Source organism: Myotis yumanensis, unplaced genomic scaffold (assembly GCF_028538775.1).
Source record: "Myotis yumanensis isolate MYYU_CA2020_CCGP unplaced genomic scaffold, mMyoYum1.0.hap1 SCAF_3, whole genome shotgun sequence".
In the NCBI taxonomy this organism is placed as follows: Eukaryota; Metazoa; Chordata; class Mammalia; order Chiroptera; family Vespertilionidae; genus Myotis; species Myotis yumanensis.
Genome location: NW_027223754.1, coordinates 93,699,341 through 93,727,156, shown reverse-complemented (window position 1 = coordinate 93,727,156; position 27,816 = coordinate 93,699,341). Strand labels below are relative to the sequence as shown.

At 39.0% G+C, this 27,816-nt stretch overlaps 1 protein-coding gene across 1 annotated transcript in view; it reads right to left on the bottom strand.

Moving 5' to 3' along the window:
- The window catches only part of LRRC63 (leucine rich repeat containing 63), a 116,570-nt gene that overhangs the window by 6,012 nt on the left and 82,742 nt on the right, over positions 1–27,816 (bottom strand). The window contains exon 8 of the mRNA XM_070408734.1: positions 7,790–8,029. Within this exon, the coding sequence (XP_070264835.1) occupies positions 7,790–8,029 (240 nt within the window). The remainder of the gene's footprint in view (positions 1–7,789; positions 8,030–27,816) is intronic.

Genomic DNA, 27,816 nt, shown 5'->3' with positions numbered 1-27,816 from the left:
GCACAGGAATCCCCCTGGCTTGCGCTCACTGCAGAGTCTTAGAGCCAGATCCTAGGACACTGGGTCTCAGCGGGCTGGTGAGGAGCCGTGGTGTGGGAGCTCACTCTGGTGGTGAGTGCTCCCTGCAGATGTCTGGGAGCCTGCTAGGAGGTAATGGGCCACTCACTGCTGGGGAACAGTGGTGGTTTCACACGGGTATGGCTGGGAAATGGCGTTCTCCTCTGCCCTTCTTTTTTTTTTTTTTTATTGCTTAAAGCATTACAAAGGGTATTACATATGTGTCCTTTTTTCCCCCCCCCCCGCCTTTGACAATACCCCGGCTTCCCCTACCCCCCAGTGTCTTATGTCCATTGGTTATGCTCATATGCATGCATACAAGCCCTTCAGTTGATCTCTTAACCCCCTCCCTCCTGCCCCCCAACCCTCCCCGGCCTTCTCGCTGCAGTTTGACAATCTGTGTGAGGCAGCTCTGCCTCTGTATCTATTATTGTTCAAAAGTTTATAATGGTCTCTGTTATCCATGGATGAGTGAGATCATGTGGTATTTTTCCTTCATTGACTGGCTTATTTCACTTAGCATAATGCTCTCCAGCTCCATCCATGCCGTTGCAAATGGTAAGAGTATCTTCTTTCTTACAGCAGCATAGTATTCCATTGTGTAGATGTACCACAGTTTTCTAATCCATTCATCTACTGATGGGCATTTAGGCTGTTTCCAGATCTTAGCTATGGTGAATTGTGCTGCTATGAACATAGGGGTGCATATATCCTTTCTGATTGGTGTTTCTGGTTTCTTGGGATAAATTCCTAGAAGTGGGATCACAGGGTCAAATGGGAGTTCCATTTCCAGTTTTTTGAGGAAACTCCATGCTGTCTTCCATAGTGGCTGCACCAGCCTACATTCCCACCAGCAGTGCACAAGTGTTCCTTTTACTCCACATCCTCTCCAGCACTTGTCGTTTGTTGATTTGTTGATGATAGCCAGTTTGACAGGTGTGAGATGGTACCTCATTGTTGTTTTGATTTGCATCTCTCGGATGATTAGTGACTTTGAGCATGTTTTCATATGTCTCTTGGCTTTCTGAATGTCCTCTTTTGAAAGGTGTCTATTTAGATCCTTTGCCCATTTTTTGATTGGATTGTTTATCTTCTTTTTCTTAAGTTGTAAGAGTTCCCTATAAATTTTGGAGATTAGGCCCTTATCAGATATGACGTTGGCAAATATGTTTTCCCACGCAGTGGGTTTTCTTGTTGTTTTGTTGATGGTTTCTTTTGTTGTGCAGAAGCTTTTTATTTTGATGTAGTCCCATTTGTTCATTTTCTCTTTAGTTTCAACTGCTCTAGGAGCTGTATCAGTGAAGAAATTGCTTCGGCATATGTCTGAGATTTTGTTGCCCTTGGATTCTTCTAGAATTTTTATGGTTTCCTGCCGTACATTTAAGTCCTTTATCCATTTTGAGTTTATTTTTGTGTATGGTGTAAGTTGGTGGTCTAGTTTCATTTTCTTGCATATATCTGTCCAATTTTCCCAACACCATTTATTGAAGAGACTATCTTGGCTCCATTGTATGTTCTTGCCTCCTTTGTCAAATATTAATTGAGCATATTGGTTCGGGCCAATTTCTGGACTCTCTATTCTATTCCATTGATCTATATGTCTGTTCTTGTGCCAGTACCAGGCAGTTTTGAGAACAGTGGCTTTGTAATACAGCTTGATATCTGGTATTGAGATCCCACCTACTTTGTTCTTTCTCAGGATTGCTGCAGCTATTCGGGGTCTTTTTTTATTCCAGATGAATTTCTGGAGAGTTCGTTCTAGATATGTGAAGTATGCCGTTGGTATTTTAATGGGAAGTGTGTTGAATTTATAGATTGCTTTGGGTAGTATGGATATTTTAATGATGTTGATTCTACCAATCCATGAACACGGTATGTTCTTCCATCTGTTTATGTCTTCCTCTATCACTTTTTTCAATGTCCTGTAGTTTTCTGAGTAGAGGTCTTTAACTTCTTTAGTTAAGTTTATTCCTAGGTAGCTTAATTTTTTTGGTGCGATGGTAAATGGAATTGTTTTTCTAATCTCTCTTTCTGCAAGTTCACTATTGGTGTATAGAAATGCCTCAGATTTCTTGGCATTAATTTTGTATCCTGCTACTTTGCCAAATTCATGTATTAAGTCTAGTAGTTTTTTGACGGAGTCTCTAGGGTTTTGTATGTATAATATCATGTCGTCTGCAAATAAGGACAGTTTTACTTCCTCTTTTCCAATTTGGATGCCTTTTATTTCTTCTTCTTGCCTAATTGCAATGGCTAATACTTCCAGGACTATGTTGAACAGGAGTGGTGAGAGTGGGCATCCTTGTCTTGTTCCTGTTCTTAGGGGAAATGGTGTTAGTTTTTGTCCATTGAGTATGATGTTGGCTGTGGGCCTGTCATATATGGCTTTTATTATGTTGAGGTATGATCCTTCTACTCCCACCATGCTGAGAGTTTTTATCAAAAATGGGTGTTGGATTTTGTCGAATGCTTTTTCTGCATCTATTGATATGACCATGTGGTTTTTTTCTTTCAATTTGTTTATGTGATGTATCACGTTTATTGTTTTGCGTATATTGTACCATCCTTGCATCCCTGGGATAAATCCTACTTGGTCATGGTGTATGATCTTTCTGATGTACTGCTGGATACGATTTGCTAAGATTTTGTTGAGGATTTTGGCATCTATGTTCATGAGGGATATTGGCCTGTAATTCTCTTTCATTGTGTTGTCTTAACCTGGTTTTGGTATTAGGGTGATGCTGGCTTCATAGAATGAGCTTGGAAGTGTTCCTTCCTCTTGAATTTTTTGTAGTAGTCTGAGGAGGGTAGGTTTTAGTTCTTCCTTGAATGTTTGGTAAAACTCCCCTGTGAAGCCGTCTGGCCCTGGGCTATTGTTTGCTGGAAGCTTTCTGATGACTGCTTCAATTTCTTCCATAGTTATTGGCCTATTGAGATTTTTAGATTCTTCCTGATTGAGTTTTGGAATGTTGTATTTTTCTAGGAATTTGTCCATTTCCTCCAGGTTGTCTAGTTTGTTGGAGTAGAGCTGTCCATAGTATTTTTTAACAATCATTTGTATTTCTGTGGGGTCTGTTGTTATTTCGCCTCTATCATTTCTGATTTTGTTTATTTGGGTCCTCTCTCTTTGCTTCTTGGTGAGCCTGGCTAGAGGTTTGTCAATCTTGTTTATCCTTTCAAAGAACTAGCTCTTAGTTTCATTGATTTTCTGTATTATCTTTTTGGTCTCTATGTCATTTATTTCTGCTCTAATCTTTATTATCTCCTTCCTTCTGCTCACTCTGGGGTTTTCTTGTTGCTCTCTTTCTAATACTTTGAGTTGTAGAGTTAGATGATTTACTACCATTTTTTCTTGCTTTTTGAGATAGGCCTGTAGAGCTATAAACTTCCCTCTCAGGACTGCTTTCATTGCGTCCCATAGGTTTTGGATTGTTGTGTTTTCATTGTCATTAGTTTCCAGGATGCTTTTAATTTCTTCTTTGATCTCATTGGTAACCCCATCAATATTTAATAACATGCTATTCAGCTTCCAAGTGTTTGAGTATTTTGGGTTGTTTTTTCTGTAGTTCATTTCTAATATTATGCCATCGTGATCTGAGAAGATGCTTGGTATGATTTCAATCTTCTTGAATTTGGGGAGACTTTGTCTGTGACCCAATATGTGGTCTATTTTTGAATGTGTCTTATGAGCCCTTGAGTAGAATGTATATTCCGTGGCTTTGGGGTGAAGTGTTCTGAAGATGTCAATTAAGTCCATCTGATCAAGTGAGTCATTTAGGGTTGCTGTTTCTTTGCTGATTGTTTGTCTAGAGGATTTATCCAGTGATGTCAGTGGTGTATTAAAGTCCCCTACTATGATTGTATTGTTGTCGATCTCTCCTTTGATATCTTCCAGGAGTTTTTTTATGTATTTGGATGCTCCTGCATTGGGTGCATAAATGTTTACCAGGGTTATATCTTCTTGTTGTATTGATCCCTTTAGTATTATGAAGTGGCCTTCCTTATCTCTGGTTATGGCCTTCACTTTGAGGTCTATTTTGTCCGATATAAGTATTGCTACCCCAGCTTTCTTTTCCTTTCCATTTGCCTGGAAGATATTTTTCCATCCCTTCACTTTCAGTCTGTGTGAGTCCCTTTTAATGAGGTGGGTCTCTTGTAGACAGCAAATGTATGGGTCATGATTTTTTATCCATTCAGTCACTCGATGTCTTTTGGTTGGAGCATTTAGTCCGTTTACGTTCAAAGTTATTATTGAAAGGTACTTGTTTGTAGCCATTTCTTTTTGTGTGTGTGGCTGTTTAGTTTCTGGGCTTTTTATTTCTTCTTTTTACACCAGTCCCTTTAGCATTTCTTGCATTGCTGGTTTGGTGGTGCTAAACTCCCTTAGACTTTTTTTGTCTGTGAAGCTTCTTATTTCCCCTTCAAATTTGAATGATAGCCTTGCTGGATAGAGTATTCTTGGATTCAGTCCTTTGCTTTGCATCACTTTGTAGATTTCCGTCCATTCTTTTCTGGCCTGATGTGTTTCTGTTGAGAAATCATTTGATAGTCTAATGGGAGATCCCTTGTATGTAACTTTCCGTCTCTCTCTTGCAGCCTTTAAGATTCTCTCTTTGTCCTGAACACTTGCCATGGTAATTATGATGTGTCTTGGTGTGGGTCTTTTCGGGTTCACCTTGTTTGGGACTCTCTGTGCTTGTGTGACTTTTTTCTTCCCCACTTCAGGGAAGTTTTCTGATATTATTTCTTCGAATAGGTTTTCTAATCCTTGTTCCTCTTTCTGTTGTTCTGGCACCCCTATTATTCGTATGTTGTTTCACTTCATGTTGTCCCAAAGCTCCCTTAGGCTCTCCTCCTGTCTTTTAATTTTTTTCTCCAATTGCAGTACAGTTTGGGAGTGTTTTGCTTCCTTGTCTTCTAATTCACTAATTCGGTCCTCCGCTTCTCCTAGTCTACTGTTGATGCTTTCAATGGTGTTTTTTATTGCAGCTATATCACTCTTCATTTCTTGTTGGGTCTTGCATAAGTTATTGATTTTTTCATCTGTTTCTTCTTGCTTCTTGCATAAGTAGTTGATTTTTTCCTCCATCCGGTTTATGCATGCTAGGACCCTTATTCTGAATTCTATTTCTGTCATGTTGCATGCCTCTGTCTCACTTAGCTGCTTTTCTGGGGAGCCCTCCTTTTCTTTCCTTTTGGGGTTTCTTTGCCTACCCATGTTTGATCTCGCTGACATATGTAGATGTTGGGATGTTCAGTGGCTGCTCCCTGGGTGGCAGGGGCTCCTTGGGTTGTGGTTGCTGCTCAGACGGTTGCGGTAGCAGCTGCTTTCCAGTTGGCAGCAGCTCCTCTGGCGGGTGTTGTTCACAGCTGTGTTGGCTCTTCTGGCTGGTGGGGGTAGGCTTCACGTACAGCTGCTGTTCCACAGACAGAGGTTGTGGTGATCAGGAGGCTGTGGTGATCAGGAGACTGCGGTGATCAGGGAGCTGCTGTTGCTTGGATCTGCTGCGTTGATTTAAAGGCACAAAATACAACAGAGCAAGGCACAATGTACCAGGCACTGAACACAGGTATATTCACAATATTAATAACCCCAAATAAAGGTGACCACCCGAATTAAGAGAATTAGGGGATAAGGGAGAAAGAAGAGAAGAAGATAAAAGAGAGAGCAGAAAAGAAAAATAAGAAAAAAACAAACAAAAAAGGAGTGCAAATATAGAATTGGGAAAAAAGAGGGGGGAAAAAAGAGAGTGAAAAAAGAGAATGAAGTAGAAGCGGGGAAGAGACTATTGGTATGAGGAGCAAACTCCAATAGAACTGCCACTAATCTCAACAAATTCCAGCAACAGATCCCTGGAGATGAATGCAAACTACAAACCACCAATAATATCAAGAGGGGTAAGGGAAAACAGAAGCACAAAAATAACCGGAGTGGGGTGGGGGAGGGAAGGGAAAGACCAGCAGAAAAAAAAAAAGAAAAAGAAAAAGAAAAAGAACCTCACAACCAGTCCTAAAAAAGAAGAAGAAAAAACACAAAACAAAACAAACAAACAAATAAAAAAAAAAAAACAAAGCCCAATATATTCAACAATCGAGAAAACAATAGAAAGATAAGAGAAAAAAAAATGTTTGGAAAGTGAAGAAGGATAAAGAATAGGTGTATAAGGATTTAGAGTTTATGTTTCTCACCAATACATCAAGTTAATATCAACTATTATACTTTTTAGTTTCCAGAATTTTATTTCATTTAAAATTTCTTTTTCATATTTGTCTTGTCATATTTAATGGTCTTTTATTCCTTAAGCATTTTTGAAATTATGTTTTTTTTAAACACTTAAATAGCTATTTCATATCCTGTAAACAATTCTAATATGTTACATCTTAAGTGATTTACAGTATATCTGTTGAATGTTTTTGCTGACTTTTACTCTTGGTGGCTTATTTTCTCATATATTTGGAAATTTCTTTAAATTGTAAAATAATACTCATTTAAGCTTAATTTTTTGAATATTCAAAGTCTAAATTGAGGACATTTTCTCACAAAAATCTGTGGTGAATTCAAATCTCTTGGTCTCATATCTATTTACCATTCACTAGATAGGTTTTATTTATTTATTTATTTTGACCTTGGAGATTTTTCTTACTTTCTTAGGTGCATTCAAATCTCATAAGAACTGACATCTCAATGCATAACACTAGAAACTTTGGCTCCAGCTGGCTGGGTGGCTCAGTTGGTTGGAGCATCATCCCATACACAAAAAACGGTTGCAGGTTCAATTCCTATTGGGAGCACATACCTAGGTTGCGAGTTTAATCCTGTTTGGGGCACATATGGGAGGCAACCAATTGATGTTTCTCTCTCTCTCTCTCTCTCTCTCTCATCTCTCTCTCTCTCCTAACTCAATAAATATATCCTTGGGTGAAGATTAAAAAATAAAATAAAATTGAACACTTTGGGGTCTTGTTAGTTTTTACTGGTACATTTTTAATCACCTTTTTAAACGTATTCAGCAGTTACTAATCTGTTCAGGTTTTCTGCTTTTTATTGAGTCAATATTGCTAATTTATATACTCCTAAGAAACCATTTCCCTTAGGCATACAACAAATATTTGTTAAATCAATAATATAAGCACTGATGATCAATACTGTGATAAAAATAGTTTTAAACCACCTGAAGGAAATAAGAGATAAGCCTGAGTAGACTGAAAGTGTGTGGTTTAGTCCTGAGATTAGACAATGATTCTCACACTGGCCATTGATCTTGGAGTAAAAGAAGTTGCTCTATATATGTCTGCTCTATTCTTGGTCTCTAAGAAGTTAGAATAGAGTAAAGCATTTCCCTGCATAGTGTACATGGGACTAAAGAGTCTCCTTTTTTTTTTTTTGAAGAATGCATATTATGTCCTTAGTGATTCATAGAAAAGAGTTATACTACAATTGTATAGATGTTGCCAGCTATACCTTAGCAATCTGTATCTCACATTAGATTTAAGTAATAACTTTACTGATAGAAGATGGGCTGAATTCAGACTACATTATTATGCCTGAAGAGCCAGAAGGAGCAATTTAAAGAATTGTGCATATATTTTCATGTGTGGTGTGTGATGTGAGGTGTGTGTGTGTGTGTGTGTGTGTGTGTTCATAGGAAACCTATTATGTGAGCCTGTAATAAAGAAAATTTTAAATGCTTAAAAGTGCATTTTGGTTAAAAGGGTTTTAGAATTTGCTTACCAGTTTAGTAACATTTGAATTTCATCTGGGATCTCATCATAATATTTATGTAGATTATTTTTTAAAAAGAACAAAGCAGTAAGCTGAGTAAGACGCTGTGGACTATTCAAAGAATTTTCTTTCCAAAGACTAGGAATAGTGAAGGTATTTTCAAAACGGATTTTTTCCAGATGAAGCCTCAGAATTCCAGATGGAAAAGATGTCAGTTCATTCCCATCAACAACCAATTTTTTAAGTGACCTGCAAATAAAGAAAGCCATACATTAAAAGGAATTTATGAGACAACCAAAATGGCAGTATAGGTAAATGCCGCACTCACTGCCTTCTACAACCACATCAAAATTACAACTAAAATACAGAACAACCATCATTTAACACTACCTGAAATCTGGCTGAATGGAAGTCCTACAATTAGAGAAGTAAAGAAGAAAGCACATTGAGACTGGTATGAGGGTTGGAAGGTGGAATGGGATGGCCCAACACCAATGTGTGGCATTTTTTTTTTTTAATCAGGAGGGATGTCATGGCTGTGGAGGCCTGCTGTGAGGAGCAAGAGATCCTAGCCCACACCAGACCCTTATCCCAGGGTTCCAGAGCTGGGAAGAGAAGTCCCCATAACTTCAGGCTTGTAAAATCCAGTGCAGTTGTGGATGAGTGGCACAGAGGTTGCTAGAGTCTCAGGTATTCCTCTTAAAGGGCCGGTACACAGACTTACTTGGACTCCATACACTGGAGTGGTGGCTTAAAAGGAACCTGGGACATTCTGGGAGGAATTGGATTGCCTGGCATCAGCGTAAGAACTCAGGGGCTGCTTTCTCCCAGAAGAGGTTGCTCACAGGAGTCATTGTCCCTGAGCTGGGACCTCCCCTGTTACAGAGCTGACTGGCAGCTATATATGAGTTTCTATCAGCATGGCCCACACTGTTTGCTCCACCCTGGTGATTTCCTGAGACTTTTCCCCATCCAATTTGCAGCCCCACCCAAGCTGTTTGTGGCAGCTTTTCCATATGAATGGCCTGTCCTGGCTCAGGCTTCAGACTTTGCTAAAATTTCTCAAACAAGCAGCAGCTGGTGTCAAACTTATCAATAATATGCCCAAGACCTGATACTAGCACCAGCCTGCCTTGCTTCACAGCTGGGCCTTGCCTGGGCACATCTAAACCCAATATAAATATCAGCCATCTGAAGATCCCCCTGTAGCTACTGACAGGTGGACATAGGCAGTGGCTGACTTTGCACCTCCCAGGAGGCCACGGAGCCAGTGCACTCAGTGGACAGCTTCAGACCATATCAGGAAACAACTCTATATACCCACAAATGATACACTCAAGAGGCAGACTCAGTAAGCACCAAAGCCCTACTGAAGCAAGTCCTGCTCCATAGGGTAGCTCCTAGAGGTTAATTCCTCCCAGTGATGCTAATAGCAATCAAAGCTCAACTATGACAAGAACTATGCACCTAGAGTGCCTAGCTCAGGTGATTGGGGAGGCTAAGCTACTGGGCCCTATAGGACACCTACTACACAAGGCCACTCTACCAACTCCAGGAGACATAGCAGTTCTACATAATACATAGAAACAAACACAGGGAAGCACCCAAAAAGCAGAGACAAAGAAAAATGTCAAAATGAAAGAACAGAAGAAGTCTTCAGAAAAAGATCTAAATGAAATAAATGCAATTAAGCTACTAGATACAAAGTTCAAAACAATGGTTATAAGGTTGCTCAAGGATCTTAATGAGAGCTTCAAGGGACTTGGTGAGACTTCCAAGGATCTTAGTGAGAATGTCAAAGACATGAAAAAGGACCAGTTGGAAATTAAGCGTACACTAACTGAAATAAAGAATCATTTACAGGGAATAAGCAGTAGAGTAGATGATCCCAAGAATAAAATAAACAATTTGGAATATGAGGAAGCAAAAAACACCCAATCAGAAGAGCAAGAAGAAAAATGATTCCAAAAATATAAAGATAGTGGAAGGAGCCTGTGGGACAACTTAAAGCATTATGGGGGTACCAGAAGGAGGAGAGAGAGAGAAAGGAATTGAAATCTATTTGAAGAAATAATACAGAAGCTTCCCTTATCTCAGTGATGGCGAACCTTTTGAGCTCGTTATGCCAGCATTTTGAAAAACCCTAACTTAATTCTGGTGCTGTGTCACATATAGAAATTTTTTGATATTCGCAACCATAGTAAAACAAAGACTTATATTTTTGATATTTATTTTATATATTTAAATGCCATTTAACAAAGAAAAATCAACCAAAAAAATGAGTGCACGTGTCACCTCTGAGACACGTGTCATAGGTTCGCCATCACTGCCCTATCCGGTGAAAGAAATAGACTTACAAGTTCAGGAAATGCAGAGAATCCCAAACAAGGGGAATCCAAAGAGGCCCACACCAAGACACATCATAATTAAAATGCTAAGAGTTAAAAACAAAGAGAGAATCTTAAAAGGACAGAAGAAAAGCAATTAGTTTCCTCTAAGGGAATGTCCATACGACTACCAGCTGATTTCTCAATAGAAACTTTGCAGGCCAGAAGGGAGTGGTAAGAAATATTCAAAGTGATGAATAGCAAGGATCCACAATCAAAGCTGTCATTTAGAATTGAAGGTCAGATAAAGAACTTCATAGACAAGGGAAAGCTAAAGGAGTTCATCACCACCCAACCAGTATCACATGAAATGTTGAAAGGTGTTCTTTAATAGGAGGAAGAAGAACAAAAAGAAGAAGAACAAGTACAATAAATATATGAACAATAAAATGGCAATAAATACATATCAATAATTAAATCTAAAAATAAAAATAAATGAACAAAATAAACTGATGAATAAAATAGAACCAGAGGCATGGAAACATGGAACAGAAGAGATTAACCAAAGATCTTATATGCATACTAGAGGCCCGGTGCATGAAAATTCTTGCACTCGGGGGGGAGGGGGGGTCCCTCAGCCCAGCCTGCACCCTCTCACTGTCCAGGAGGAGCCCTCAGGAGATGTTCAACTGGGGAGTGGGCCTAAGCCATAGTCTGGCCTTCCTCTGTGTGAGGTGATCGGTAGGCTGATCAGGGGGCGGCGAGGGAGGCGACCAGCCTGCCCTGCCCCCCCATTGTTCCACCACTGCTGGTGGCCTCCCTCTGTGGGAGGCGACCCCAGCGGGCTGATCTGAAGACAGCTGGCCCCGCCCCAAATTGCCCCGCTGCTGTTGCAGGTGGCCTCACTCTGTGGATAGCGACTGACCAGGCGGGCGAGCAGGGGATGGCGCTGGCCCCCACCTCCCCGCTGCTGGTTGCCACTGCATCCCCCCACCCCATTGCTGCCCCTTCCCTCTGCCTACTGGCACATGCCTTGGCTGGCCTGGTGCCACCTGCTCGCCAACCCCGCCTCCGCCCACCCCCTCTGCTGACCCATCATTCTGCCATTTGGTCGATTTGCATATTATGCTTTTATTATATTATATAGGATATGCATTACTATGGACACAGACAATAGGGTGGTGAAGGCCTGGGACAGGGGGGGAACTGGGTGGAGGAGCGTAATGGGGAGAAAAAAGGAGAATATCTGTAATAATCTCAACAGTAAAGATTTTACTAAGGTATTTATGCAATTTATAATACTGAAGCAAAATTCTGCCCCAATGTTCCTGCAAATTAGTATAAAACTTAGCAATGATAAACTACAAGTGTTTAAGTATTTCCTTGGAATCAAGAAAACTAACTTAAACATACAATGGAATCAAGACAGTCTCTTCAATAAATGGTGTTGGGAAAATTGGACAGATACATGCAAAACAATGAAACTAGACCACCAACTTACACCATACACAAAAATAAGCTCAAAATGGATAAAGGACATAAACTAAGATGGGAAACCATAATACTACAGGAATCCACAGGCAGCAAAATCCCAAACATATGCCGAAGCAATTTCTACACCAATACAGCTCCTAGGTCAATGGAAACTAAAGAGAAAATAAACAAATGAGACTACATCAAAATAAAAAGCTTCTGCACAGCAAAAGAAACCATCAACAAATCAACAAGAGAGCCCACTGCATGGGAGAACATATTTGCCAATGTTATCACCAAGAAGGATTTAAACTCCAACATTTACAGGGAACTCATACAATTTAACAAAAGGAAGATAAACAACCCAATCAAAAAATTTTGCTTCCTTTTTAACAAAAGGAAGATAAACAACCCAATCAAAAAATGGGTAACATACCTAAATAGGTACTTTTCAAAAGAAGATAAGGAAGGCCAAGAGACATATGAAAACATGCTCAAAGTCACTAATCACCCAAGAGATGCAAATCAAAACAACAATGAGATATCATCTCACACCTGTCAGAATGGCTATCATCAACAAATCAACAAATGTCAAGTGCTGGCAAGGATGTGGAGAAAAAGGAACCCTAATGCACTGTTGGTGGGAATGCAGACTGGTGCAGTCACTGTGGAGAACAGCATGAGTTTCCTCAAAAAACTAAAAATGGAGTTCCCATTTGACCCAGAGATCCCACTGCTAGGAATATATCCCAAGAAACTGGAAACACCAATCAGAAAGAATATATGCACCCTTATGTTCATAGCAGCACAACTTACCATAGATAATATTTGGAAACAGCCTAAGTGCCCATCAGTAGATGAGTGGATTAAAAAACTGTGTTACATATATACAATGGAATACTATGCTGTGCTAAAAAAGAAGGAATTCTTACCATTTGCAACAGCATGGATGGAATGGAGAGCATTATGCTAAGAGAAATAAGCCAGTCATAGAAAGGTAAATATCACATGATCTCATTCATTTATGGAATATAATGAACAACATAAACTGATGAACAAAAACAGATCCAGATCCAAAGACAGAGAAGCATCGATCAGACCGTCAAACCTCAGAGGGATGGCAGGGGAGGGTGGGAGTAAAGGGGCGGGGAGATCAACCAAAGGACTTGTATGCATGTATATAAGCCTAACCAATGGACAGAGACACCAGGGGGTGAGGGCATGAGTGAGAAGAGTTGGGGGGGGGGGGCAATGAGGACACATATGTAATACCTTAATCAATAAATAAAAAAATTTAAAAAAATTAAATTAACTTAAAAAGCAACTGAACCAATATATTATTTTGCACAAAAGTGCATTTGTGTAAATAGTAGAATTAAGATTGTATGTTAGGTCTTTGCAACATTATTTCTTATATAAAAAATAATAATCTCAAACATAGCAAGATGAATGAATGTTATACTAGATAAAATGTAATATATAAGGTATAGGATAATGATAAAAAGAAAGAATTTATTTTCACAGAAAAATGAACACCAACACATAATTTTTTTCATTAAAACACAATCTAAACTGTGAAATTAACACTATCAAAGTGTATTATGTGCTATGTTGTATTTTGACTTTTCATTACCCCTTAATTTTTCCTGTGTCAATTGCTTCTAGTAACCTTTCTTCCTTTATTCAAAGAGAACCAACACTTCTAATTTCCTCATATTTTAAGCACTTGTGTCTTAATCATGTTTTCTACATCACTTGTCTCCTTTCTAACTAGTGCTGGGAACAGTCAGAAAAGTATCTCTTCATGAGGAATATATAAAAATCAAATCAAAAGCTGGCCCAGTAGAGAAATATGGCTACCGATGGGAAGGCAGACTGCAAGACAGTGTGAGAGTGAGAGAACAAAAGGAGAGTGTGTGGATGTACAGAGAGTGTAAATCTGTGGGAGAGCGATAGCTATCCTCCAGGGGACTGTTGGAGACTGCCAGATCAGGCTCACCTAACCAGGCAGCCTACACTGCTCCTGAAATCTCTCCTGGAGCAGCCAGTTCTGTCTCGGAGACTGCGCCATCTTGAGTGGCTTTTATTGGAAGGGTATACATCCAGAGACCCTGCAACCACGCCTCCCAGGAACCAGCTAATAACCCAGGAACACCGGATCTCAAGCAGCGTGAATACGTGGACTCAGAAGAGCCCAGCACCTCCTCACGGAAAGGTCAGATTTCACCTAGATAAAAGAGAGAGAGAACTACATAACCAGACACCCAGAGAAGAGAGATCATGGGGAGACAAAGAAACAACCAGCAAATGAAAGAAAAACAGGATCACCAGTAAGGAAGTAAATGAAATGGAGGCAAGCAACCTGCCAGAGAAATAATTTAGAGCAATGATCATAAGGTGGATGAAAAGAATGGAAGACAAATTCAACAATATGTGTAAGAACCAAGAGGAAATGAAAAATGACATCACTGCTATAAAGAACTCAATAGAAAGCATCAACAGTAGACTAGAAGAAGCAGAGGACCACATCAGTGAGCTAGAAGACAAGGTAGGAAAAAATACCCAAGCAGAGCAGCTTCTAGAAAAGAAAATTAAAAAGCAGGAGGAGAGCCTAAGAGAACTTTGGGACAACACAAAATGAAACAACATACGCATAATAGGGGTGCCAGAAGGAGAGGAAACTGAGCAAGGTATAGAAAACCTGTTTGAAGAAATAATGACTGAAAACTTCCCTGATGTAGGGAAGAAAAAATTCACATAAATCCAAGACGCTCACAGAGTCCCAAGAAAAATGAACCCCAAAAGACCGATGCCAAGGCACATTATAATTAAATTTTCAAACACCAATGACAAAGTAAGAATCTTAAAAGCGGCCAGAGAGAGACAGAAAGTTACCTACAAAGGATACCCCATCAGACTAGCAACTGATTTCTCAACAGAAACACATCAGGCAAGAAGGGAATGGAATGAAATATACAAAGTCATGCAAAGGAAAGGTCTGAATCCAAGAATACAGTACCCAGCAAGGCTATGAATCAAAATTAAGGGTGAAATCAGGAGCTTCACAGACAAAAAGGACTACGGGAGTTTATTACCACTAAACCAGCAATGCAAGAAATGCTAAAGGGTCTTATGTAAAAAGAAAAAATTGGAAACGAAGAAGGAACACAGGGGTAAAGAATAAAAATGGCGACAAACAAGTATCTATCAATAATAACTTTAAATGTAAATGGATTAAATGCCCCAATCAAAAGACATAGGGTAACTGAGTGGATAAGAAAACATGACCCATATATCTGCTGTCTGCAGGAAACCCACCTCAGAATAAAAGACACACACAGACTGCTGGTGAAGGGATGGGAAAAGGATTTTCAGGCAAATGGAAATGAAAAAAAAAAAGCTGGGGTAGCAATACTTATATCTGACAAAATAGATTTCAAAGTGAAGGACGTAAGAAGAGATAAGGAAGCCCACTTCATAATACTAAAGGGAGCAATCCAACAAGAAGAAATAACTCTGGTAAACACATATGCACGCAATATAGGAGAACCCAAATACATTAAAAAAAAAAAAAAAAAACTTCTGGAGGATATCAAGGGAGAGATTTACAGCAATATAATCATAGTAGGGAACTTTAATACCCCACTATCACCATTGGACAAATCCTCTAAAGAAAAAATCAGCAAAGAAACATCAATCCTAAATGATTCACTAGATCAGATGGAATTAATTGACATCTTCAGAACATTTCACCCCAAAGCCATAGAATATACATTCTTCTCAAATGCACATGGGTCATTTTCAAAGATAGACCATATGAGTAGATTTCTGCGTTACTCTTAGCTCAGACGCTAACTTATTGTGGGCTTTGGAAGAGGTCACCTCATTGCTTTGTTTATTCATCAGAAAAGCTGCAGATCTTTCTTCATCGTGTCTCAGCCTGCCATACCCACTTCTTCAGAGTTCCAGATTTCAGCCAAATGGGGCAATTCATCTCATCTCAGAGACACCAGCACCACCAAGCAGTGACCCCCTTCTTCTCACAGATCCAAGCAACAGCAGCCCCCTGATCACCGCAGCCTCCTGATCAACACACAGCAGCTGTCTGAGGAACAGCAGCTGTATGTGAAGCCTCCCCCCACCAGCCAGAAGAGCCACCACAGCTGTGAACAGCACCCACCAGAGGCCCTGCTATCAACGGAGGAGCCGCTGCTACCGCAACCGTCCGAGCAGCAACCACAACCCAAGGAGCCCCTGCCACCCAGGGAGCAGCCACTGAACGACTCAACATCTACAAATGTCAGCGAGATCAAAAATGGGTAGGCAAAGAAATGCCCAAAGGAAAGAAAAGGAGGACTCGTCATAAAAGCAGCTAAGTGATACAGAGGCATGCAACATGACAGAAAAAGAATTCAGAATAAGGGTCCTAGAGTGCATACAACGGATGGAGGAAAAAGTCAACAACTTATTCAAAAAGCAAGAAGAAACAGATGAAAAAATCAACAGCTTATGCAAGAAGCAAGAAGAAACAGATGAAAAAATCAACTACTTATGCAAGAAGCAAGAAGAAACAGATGAAAAAATCAATAACTTATGTAAGACCCAACAAGAAATGAAGAGCGATATAGCTGCAATAAAAAACACCATTGAAAGCATCAACAGTAGACTAGGAGAAGCGGAGGACCGAATTAGTGAATTAGAAGACAAGGAAGCAAAACACTCCCAAACTGTACTGCAATTGGAGAAAAAAATTAAAAGACAGGAGGAGAGCCTAAGGGAGCTTTGGGACAACATGAAGCGAAACAACATACGAATAATAGGGGTGCCAGAACAACAGAAAGAGGAACAAGGATTAGAAAACCTATTCGAAGAAATAATATCAGAAAACTTCCCTGAAGTGGGGAAGAAAAAAGTCACACAAGCACAGAGAGTCCGAAACAAGGTGAACCCAAAAAGACCCACACCAAGACACATCATAATTAACATGGCAAATGTTCAGGACAAAGAGAAAATCTTACAGGCTGCAAGAGAGAGACGGAAAGTTACATACAAGGGATCTCCCATTAGACTATCAAATGATTTCTCAACAGAAACACATCAGGCCAGAAAAAAATGGACAGAAATTTACAAAGTGATGCAAAGCAAAGGACTGAATTCAAGAATACTCTATCCAGCAAGGCTATCATTCAAATTTGAAGGGGAAATAAGAAGCTTCACAGACAGACAAAAAAAGTCTAAGGGAGTTTAGCACCACCAAGCCAGCAATGCAAGAAATGCTAAAGGGACTGGTGTAAAAAGAAGAAATAAAAAGCCCAGAAACTAAACAGCCACACACAAAAAAAGAAATGGCTACAAACAAGTACCTTTCAATAATAACTTTAAACGCAAACGGACTAAATGCTCCAATCAAAAGACATCGAGTGGCTGAATGGATAAAAAAACATGACCCATACATTTGCTGTCTACAAGAGACCCACCTCATTAGAAGGGACTCACACAGACTGAAAGTGAAGGGATGGAAAAATATCTTCCAGGAAAATGGAAAGGAAAAGAAGCTGGGGTAGCAATACTTATATCGGACAAAATAGACCTCAAAGTGAAGGCCATAACTAGAGATAAGGAAGGCCACTTCATAATACTAAAGGGATCAATACAACAAGAAGATATAACCCTGGTAAACATTTATGCACCCAATGCAGGAGCATCCAAATACATAAAAAAACTCCTGGAAGATATCAAAGGAGAGATCGACAACAATACAATCATAGTAGGGGACTTTAATACACCACTGACATCTCTGGATAAATCCTCTAGACAAACAATCAGCAAAGAAACAGCAACCCTAACTGACTCACTTGATCAGAAGGACTTAATTGACATCTTCAGAACACTTCACCCCAAAGCCAAGGAATACATTCTACTCAAGGGCTCATAAGACACATTCAAAAATAGACCACATATTGGGTCACAGACAAAGTCTCCCCAAATTCAAGAAGATTGAAATCATACCAAGCATCTTCTCAGATCACGATGGCATAATATTAGAAATGAACTACAAAAGAAAACAACCCAAAATACCCAAACACTTGGAAGTTGAATAGCATGTTAAGTATTGATTGGGTTACCAATGAGATCAAAGAAGAAATTAAAAACATCCTGGAAACTAATGACAATGAAAACACAACAATCCAAAACCTACGGGACGCAATGAAAGCAGTCCTGAGAGGGAAGTTTATAGCTCTACAGGCCTATCTCAAAAAGCAAGAAAAAATGGTAGTAAATCATCTAACTCTACAACTCAAAGAATTAGAAAAAGAACAACAAGAAAACACCAGAGTGAGCAGAAGGAAGGAGATAATAAAGATTAGAGCAGAAATAAATGACATAGAGACCAAAAAGATAATACAGAAAATCAATGAAACCAAGAGCTGGTTCTTTGAAAGGATAAACAAGATTGACAAACCTCTAGCCAGGCTCACCAAGAAGCAAAGAGAGAGGACTGAAATAAACAAAATCAGAAATGATAGAGGAGAAATAACAACAGACCCCAAAGAAATACAAATGATTGTTAAAAAATACTATGGACAGCTCTACTCCAACAAACTAGACAACCTGGAGGAAATGGACAAATTCCTAGAAAAATACAACATTCCAAAACTCAATCAGGAAGAATCTAAAAATCTCAATAGGCCAATAACTATGGAAGAAATTGAAGCAGTCATCAAAACGCTTCCAGCAAACAAAATCCCAGGACCAGACGGCTTCACAGGGGAGTTTTATCAAACATTCAAGGAAGAACTAAAACCTATCCTCCTCAGACTACTACAAAAAATTCAAGAGGAAGGAACACTTCCAAGCTCATTCTATGAAGCCAGCATCACCCTAATACCAAAACCAGGTAAAGACAACACAATGAAAGAGAATTACAGGCCAATATCCCTCATGAACATAGATGCCAAAATCCTCAACAAAATCTTAGCAAATCGGATCCAGCAGTACATCAGAAAGATCATACACCATGACCAAGTAGGACTTATCCCAGGGATGCAAGGATGGTACAATATCTGCAAATCAATAAACGTGATACATCCCATAAACAAATTGAAATTAAAAAACCACATGGTCATATCAATTGATGCAGAAAAAGCATTTGACAAAATCCAACACCCATTTTTGATAAAAACTCTCAGCAAGGTGGGAATAGAAGGATCATACCTCAACATAATAAAATCCATATATGACAGGCCCACAGCCAACATCATACTCAATGGACAAAAACTAACACCATTTCCCCTAAGAACAGGAACAAGACAAGGATGCCCACTCTCACCACTCCTGTTCAACATAGTCCTGGAAGTATTAGCCATTGCAATTAGGCAAGAAGAAGGAATAAAAGGCATCCAAATTGGAAAAGAGGAAGTAAAACAGTCCTTATTTGCAGACGACATGATATTATACATACAAAACCCTAGAGACTCCGTCAAAAAACTACTAGACTTAATACATGAATTTGGCAAAGTAGCAGGATACAAAATTAATGCCAAGAAATCTGAGGCATTTCTATACACCAATAGTGAACTTGCAGAAAGAGAGATTAGAAAAACAATCCCATTTACCATCGCACCAAAAAAATTAAGCTACCTAGGAATAAGCTTAACTAAACAGGTAAAAGACCTCTACTCAGAAAACTACAGACGTTGAAAAAAGAGATAGAGGAAGACATAAACAGATGGAAGAACATACCGTGTTCATGGATTGGTAGAACCAACATCATTAAAATGTCCATACTACCCTAAGCAATCTATAAATTCAACGCACTTCCCATTAAAATACCAATGGCATACTTCACAGATCTAGAACGAACTCTCCAAAAATTCATCTGGAATAAAAAAGGAGACCCCGAATAGCTGCAGCAATCCTGAGAAAGAACAAAGTAGGTAGGATCTCAATACCAGATATCAAGCTGTATTACAAAGCCACTGTTCTCAAAACTGCCTCTTACTGGCACAAGAACAGACATATAGATCAATGGAATAGAATAGAGAGTCCAGAAATTGGCCCGAACCAATATGCTCAATTAATATTTGACAAAGGAGGCAAGAACATACAATGGAGCCAAGATAGTCTCTTCAATAAATGGTGTTGGGAAAATTGGACAGATATATGCAAGAAAAGGAAACTAGACCACCAACTTACACCATACACAAAAATAAACTCAAAATGGATAAAGGACTTAAATGTACGGCAGGAAACCATAAAAATTCTAGAAGAATCCAAAGGCAACAAAATCTCAGACATATGCCGAAGCAATTTCTTCACCGATACAGCTCCTAGGGCACTTGAAACTAAAGAGAAAATGAACAAATGTGACTACATCAAAATAAAAAGCTTCTGCACAGCAAAAGAAACCATCAACAAAACAACAAGAAAACCCACTTTGTGGGAAAACATATTTGCCAATGTCATATCTGATAAGGTCCTAATCCCCATAATTTATAGGGAACTGATACAACTTAACAAAAAGAAGATAAACAATCCAATAAAAAAATGGGCAAAGGATCTAAATAGACACCTTTCAAAAGAGGACATTCAGAAAGCCAAGAGACATATGAAAACATGCTCAAAGTCACTAATCATCCAAGAGATGCAAATCAAAACAACAATGAGGTACCATCTCACACTTGTCAGACTGGCTATCATCAACAAATCAACAAACGACAAGTGCTGGAGAGGATGTGGAGAAAAAGGAACACTTGTGCACTGCTGGTGGGAATGCAGACTGGTGCAGCCACTCTGGAAGACAGTATGGAGTTTCCTCAAAAAACTGGAAATGGAACTCCCATTTGACCCTGTGATTCCACTTCTAGGAATTTATCCCAAGAAACCAGAAACACCAATCAGAAAGGATATATGCACCCCTATGTTCATAGCAGCACAATTCACCATAGCTAAGATCTGGAAACAGCCTAAGTGCCCATCAGTAGATGAATGGATTAGAAAACTGTGGTACATCTACACGATGGAATACTATGCTGCTGTAAAAAAGAAGGAACTCTTACCATTTGCAACTGCATGGATGGAGCTGGAGAGCATTATGCTAAGTGAAATAAGCCAGTCATGAAGGAAAAACACCACATGATCTCACTCATTCATGGATAATAGAGACCATTATAAACTTTTGAACAATAATAGATACAGAGGCAGAGCTGCCTCACACAGATTGTCAAACTGCAGCGGGAAGGCCGGGGAGGGTTGGGGGGCAGGAGGGAGAGGGATAAGAGATCAACCGAAGGACTTGTATGCCTGCATATGAGCATAACCAATGGACATAAGACACTGGGGTGTACGGGAAGCCTGGGTATTGTCAAGGGCGGGGAAAAAAAAGGACACATATGTAATACCCTTTGTAATGCTTTAAGCAATAAAATAAATAAAATAAATAAAAAAAGATAGATAGACCATATATTGGGTCACAGGCAAAGTCTCTTCAAATTCAAGAAGATAGAAATCATATCAAGCATCTTCTCAGATCACAATGGCATAAAACTGGAAATCAACTACAATAAAAACAAACCAAAAAAAATCAAATACATGGAGACTAAATAGCATGCTATTAAACAATGACTGGGTTACCAGAGAGATCAAAGGAGAAATAAAAAACATCATTGCAACAATCTATAATGAAAATGCAACAATCCAAAATATACAGGACACAGCGAAAGCAGTCTTGAGAGGGAAGTTCATAGCACTACAAGCCTACTGCAAAAAATAAGAAACGATGATAATAAATTACCTAACCCTACATCTCAAAGAGTTAGAAAGAGAGCAACAAGAAAAGCCCAATGTAAGCAGAAGAAGGAATTAATAAAGATCAGAGCAGAAATAAACGACATAGAGACCAAAAAAACAATACAAAAGATCAACATAGCCAAGAGCAGGTTCTTTGAAAGGATAAACAACATTGATGAACCTCTGGCCAGCTCACCAAGAAGCAAAGAGAGAGGACCCAAATAAACAAAATCAGAAATGAAAGAGGAGAAATAACAACAGACCCCACAGAAATACAAAGGATTGTTAAAAAATACTATGAACAACTCTATTCCAACAAACTGGACAACCTGGAGGAAATGGACATATTCCTAGAAAAATACAACATTCCAAAATTCAATCAGGAAGAATCTAAAAACCTCAAAAGGTCAATAACTATTGAAGAAATTGAGGAAGTCATCAAAAAACTTCCAGCAAAAAAAAAAAAAAAAAAAAAAGGCAGGGTCCAGACGGCTTCATGGGGGAGTTTTACCAAACATTCAAGGAAGAACTAAAAACTATCCTCCTCAGACTATTCCAAAAAATGCAAGAGTAGGGGACACTTCCAAGCTCATTATATTAAGCCAGCATCACCCTAATACCAAAACCAGGTAAAGACAACACAATGAAAGAGAATTACAGGCCAATATCCCTCATGAACATAGATGCCAAAATCCTCAACAAAATCCTAGCAAATCAGATCCAGTAGTACATTAGAAAGATCATACACCACGACCAAGTAGGATTTATCCCAGGGATGCAAGGATGGTACAATATTCGCAAATCAATAAACGTGATACATCACATAAACAAACTGGGAGATAAAAACCACATAGTCATATCGATTGGTGCAGAAAAAGCATTTGACAAAATCCAACACCCATTTTTGATAAAAACTCTCAGCAAGGTGGGAATAGAAGGATCATACCTCAACATAATAAAAGCCATATATGACAAACCCACAGCCAACATCATACTCAATGGACAGAAACTAAAACCATTTCCCCTACGAACAGGAACAAGACAGGGATGCCCACTCTCACCACTCCTGTTCGACATAGTCCTGGAAGTATTAGCCATTGCAATTAGACAAGAAGAAGAAATAAAAGGCATCCAAAATTGGAAAAGAAGAAGTAAAACAGTCCTTATTCGCAGATGACATGATATTGTACTTAAAAAACCCTAAAGACTCCATCAAAAAACTATTAGACTTAATAAATGAATTCGGCAATGTAGCAGGATACAAAATTAACACCAAGAAATCTATGACATTTCTATACACCAATAGTGAACTTACAGAAAGAGAGACTAAAAAAGCAATCCCATTTACCATCACACCAAAAAAATTAAGATACCTAGGAATAAACTTAACTAAAGAAGTAAAAGACCTCTACTCAGAAAACTACAGCACGATGAAAAAAGAGATAAAGACATAAACAGATGGAAGAACATACCGTGTTCATGGATTGGTAGAATCAACATCATTAAAATGTCCATACTACCCAAAGTAATCTATAAATTCAACACGCTCCTCATTAAAATACCAATGGTATATTTCACAGACCTAGAACGAACTCTCCAAAAATTCATCTGGAATAAAAAAAGACCCCTAATAGCTGCAGCGATCCTGAGAAAGAAGAACAAAGTAGGTGGGATCTCAAAACCAGATATCAAGCTGTATTACAAAGCCACTGTTCTCAATACTGCCTGGTACTGGCACAAGAACAGATATATAGACCAATGGAATAGAATAGAGAACCCAGAAATCAACCAGAACCAATATGCTCAATTAATATTTGACAAAGGAGTCAAGAGCATAAAATGGAGTCAAGACAGTCTCTTCAACAAATGGTGTTGAGAAAATTGAATAGATACATGCAAAACAATGAAACTAGACCACCAACTTATACCATACACAAAATAAACTCAAAATGGATAAAAGAGTTAAATGTAAGAGGGGAAACCATAAAAAATACTAGAGAAATCCAAAGGCAACAAAATCTCAGACATATGCCGAAGCAATTTCTTCACCGATACAGCTCCTAGGGCATTGGAAACTAAAGAGAAAAATAAACAAATGAGACTACATCAAAATAAAAAGCTTCTGCACAGCAAAAGAAACCATCAACAACACAACAAGAAAGCCCACTGTATGGGAGAACATATTTGCCAATGTTATCACCGATAAGGGTTTAATCTCCAACATTTATAGGGAACTCATACAACTTAACAAAAGGAACATAAACAACCCAATCAAAAAATGGGCAAAGGACCTAAATAGACAATTTTTAAAAGAGGACATTCAGAAAGCCAACAGACATGTCAAAACATGCTCAAAGTCACTAATCACCCGAGAAATGCAAATCAAAACAACAATGAGATACCATCTCACATCTGTCAAAATGGCTATCATCAACAAATCAACAAATGACAAGTGCTGGAGAGGATGTGGAGAAAAAGGAACACTTGTGCACTGCTGGTGGGAATGCAGACTGGTGCAGCCATTATGGAAGACAGTATGGAGTTTCCTCAAAAAGTTAAAAATGGAACTCCCATTTGAACCAGTGATTCCACTTCTAGGAATATATCCCAAGAAACTAGAAACACCAATCAGAAAGGACATCCCTATGTTCATAGCAGCACAATTTACCATAGCTAAGATCTGGAAACAGCCTAAGTGCCCATCAGTAGATGAATGGATTAGAAAGCTGTGGTACATCTACATGATGGAATACCATGCTCCTGTAAAAAGGAAGGAATTCTTACCATTTGCAACATTATGGATGGAACTGGAGAGCATTATGCTAAGTGAAATAAGCCAGTCAATGAAAGAAAAATACCACATGACCTCACTCATTTATGGATAATAAAGACCATCATAAACTGACGAACAAAAATAGACACAGAGGCAGAGCACCATCAAACAGACTGTCAAACTAGAGCAGGAAGGCCTGGGAAGGTTGGGGGGAGGGCGGTAAGAGATCAACCAAAGGATTTGTATGCATGCATTTAAGCATAAACAATGGAAACAAGACACTGGGGGGTAGTGGAGGCCGGGGGAAGGTCAAAGGGGGGAAAAAAGGAGACATATGTACTACTCTTTGTAATATTTTAAGCAATAGAACAAAATTTAAAAAAAAAAAAAAGCTGGCCCAACTTGTCAAATGTATTAGGAGGGAAGATATTGATATAACCAACTAGCTATAGATTTTAAATAAAAAGACTAGGTAATAAACAGTCTCTAAATAAAGATTAGGGGGTGGTGGTGGCTATAGATTCTCATTTGCAGTCTAGTTTCACATCTCTTACACAGACAATTTAAGTTTTTTAGTTATGATTCCTGCTGATAATGGTCAAAGAAAGTATTTAAGACAATGAGGCTAAGAAGAGGGTACCTCAGCTAGCTTCGTCCCTCCATCACAGTTGACTACTATGCTTCTCACAGTCTAGAAAGGGTGAGCCAGACCCTAGCTCTGCTTTGTTCCCCAAGGAGAGAGCTGGCATAGTCACATTTTTCTCTAAAGCAAACACAACCTAGGGGCCAGAAGCAGAGGGCCCTCTGGACAATCGGAATAAGTGTGGTGCACTCTAGGGAAATGCCACTGAGAGTCCCCAGAACCTCCATTGGTGAGGCTGCTCTGCCTGAGTTGATTTATCTTAGAGGTCCCACCAATATGGGTACACCCTTCCTCTCAAAGAGTTCTGGGGATGCTCAGTAGGCTAACTAGTTTTTAAGGCTAAATAGTATTTAAAGAGCTCCATGTTGAGATAATGTTTGCATCTGACATCCTGGGTAGCAGAGAAACCTCCTCCAGCTACACCACTAACATTCTTGATGCTCTGAATGGTACTCTGAGACTGCTATTAGACCTGAGCAGAAGATAGGGCAGCCAGAAGAGAAAAAGAAACAAAACATACAAAACGATTTTCCTAAGGCAAGCACTTCTTTACTTATTTCTCTGTGGAGACAGAAAAGAAGTTGGAGCAGGAGAAACAATAAGATTCAAATAGAGCGTGCTCGCACACACACACACACACACACACAGACATTCTTGAACCAAAATACATGATTTGTAAAACTGAAAAAATTAAGTGGATGAACTGAAGAAGAACATGGTATTGGTAGAGATCTGAGTTAGAGGTAAAGACAAAATAGAATAACTGAAATAAGTAGAAGAAATAACTGAAATAGAGCAAGAGCATTTTTAAAAATAATAATGATAAACAATGTAGGTGTCATGGAAGACACATCCAGGATACCTACCATGTAAGTAATAGTTGTTTCAGGAAGAGAAAATAAAACAGATGGAGTAGGAGAGGCAATAATGAAACATTTCTTAATTTAAAAAAAGTTTGATATATTTTTTATTGTTGATAGTATAACAGATAAATGCCTTCTTGAACTGGCTGGTTAGACGAGTTCACTGAATTCCAATAAAAATAGACGTGATATCATGATTCATAAGAAACATATATTTGGACACTTAGATGACCAAAATATATTTCTCATATATATTAGTTCAGAATCCACAGTTTCTGGCCCACAGCTCCCCAAACGCTTGGAATTTCCTGAGCAATAGGAGCAATGGGAACATCTGTGATTTTTGGTCTCCTACGTTTCTGAAATTGCTTCAGAACCATAAAAATAAAATGGGTGTCTTGCTATTCACTACAAGCCCCTTTCTACCACAGCTAGGTTTATGTTAATGAGGTGACTGCTGGAAAGCACCTGAGAATGGTGCATGATACCAGCACAACCAACCATTACTAGAGGGGTGGACCCCTCATTTCTGGAGAGCAGAGAAGGGCTGGAGGTTGAATCAATCACCAATGGTCTAATCCAGGGGTCCTCAAACTACAGCCCACGAGCCACATGCAAATACAAATATTGTATTTGTTCCCATATTGTTTTTTTACTTCAAAATAAGATATGTGCAGTGTGCATAGGAATTTGTTCATAGTTTTTTTTTAAACTATAGTCCGGCCCTCCAACGGTCTGAGGGACAGTGAACTGGCCCCCTGTTTAAAAAGTTTGAGGACCCCTGGAATCATGCCTATGTAGTGGAGCCTCCATAAAAACCCCAAAGGAGGGGATTCGGAGAGCTTCCAGGTGTGGGGACCAGAACACTTCACTGTACAACTGTACTGAGCCCCAAACTTCATGAGGACAGAAGCTATTTTGTCCAGGATCTCATCCTATGTATCTTTTCATCTGGCTGTTCATTTGTATTTTTAAATATATATCCTTTGTAATAAATTGGTAATCTAGAGGGTAAATAGGTTTCCTGAGTTCTGTGAGCTGCTCTAGCAAATTAATTACACCTGAGAAAGGCTTGTGGGAACCTCTGATTTACAACCGAGGCTTCCTAGAGGCATCTGAAGTGGGGCAGTCTTGTGGGACTGAGCCTACAACCAGTGGGATCTAATGCTGTCTCCAGGGAGAGTGTCAGAATTGAGTTGAATTGTAATACATCCAGCTAGTGTCCAAGAATTGCTTGTTGGTGTGCCCCCTACCAGAGTGAAATTGGATGCAGGAAACTTTTAAACAGATTTTAAAAAAAGACATACTGTTAAGCATAATCTGACAAAGTTTCTGAAGATCAAGGATAATGAGAAAACCAGAGTCTTTCCAGACAAAAATAATAACCACGTAAAGAGAAAAAGAAATTAAACTGGCAGCAGATACCTCATGTGCAACTCTGGAAGCTATAGGACAGTGATGGAGAACCTATGACATGCGTGTCAGAGGTGACTCGCGAACTCATTTTTTTTGGTTGATTTTTCTTTGTTAAATGGCATTTAAATATATAAAATAAATATCAAAAATATAAGTCTTTGTTTTACTATGGTTGCAAATATCAAAAAATTTCTATATGTGACACTGCACCAAAGTTAAGTTAGGGTTTTTCAAAATGCTGACACGCCGAGCTCAAAAGGTTCGCCATCACTGCTATAGGAGGACGTGAGGATGGAAACTGCTTGTGAAAGGGCTGTAATGTGAGATTGCCCACCAATGAGAGACATTGCTTTATTTCTTAAGCTTGTGAGATCTAAGTGCTAAATAAATATTCTTTGAGTAAAGAGACATAGTGAAAGGAAAAATACTAATGAGAATCTGAAATAAAAGTTCCTAAACTGTCTCAGCAAAATCTATAATTAGATAAGGGGTAAGTGCATTGAGAAGGAACTCAGGAAAGCAGGAAAATGAAAGTATTCTAAAGGTCTTAACTATTGGTGGAACACAGCAGCGAGGAGGCAGACCATGATGCTAGGGGAAGTGATTTTTAGCTTGTTTTTGTAAGATATTAAAGAAAAATGTATTTGTTTATGAGTTTTGGGAAAGAAATTATAGCTAGTAAGACACTAAAAAGTACAGTAGATTTCTGAAATTAACAAGGAAGAAAAAAGAGAACAAATAACATCCTGAAA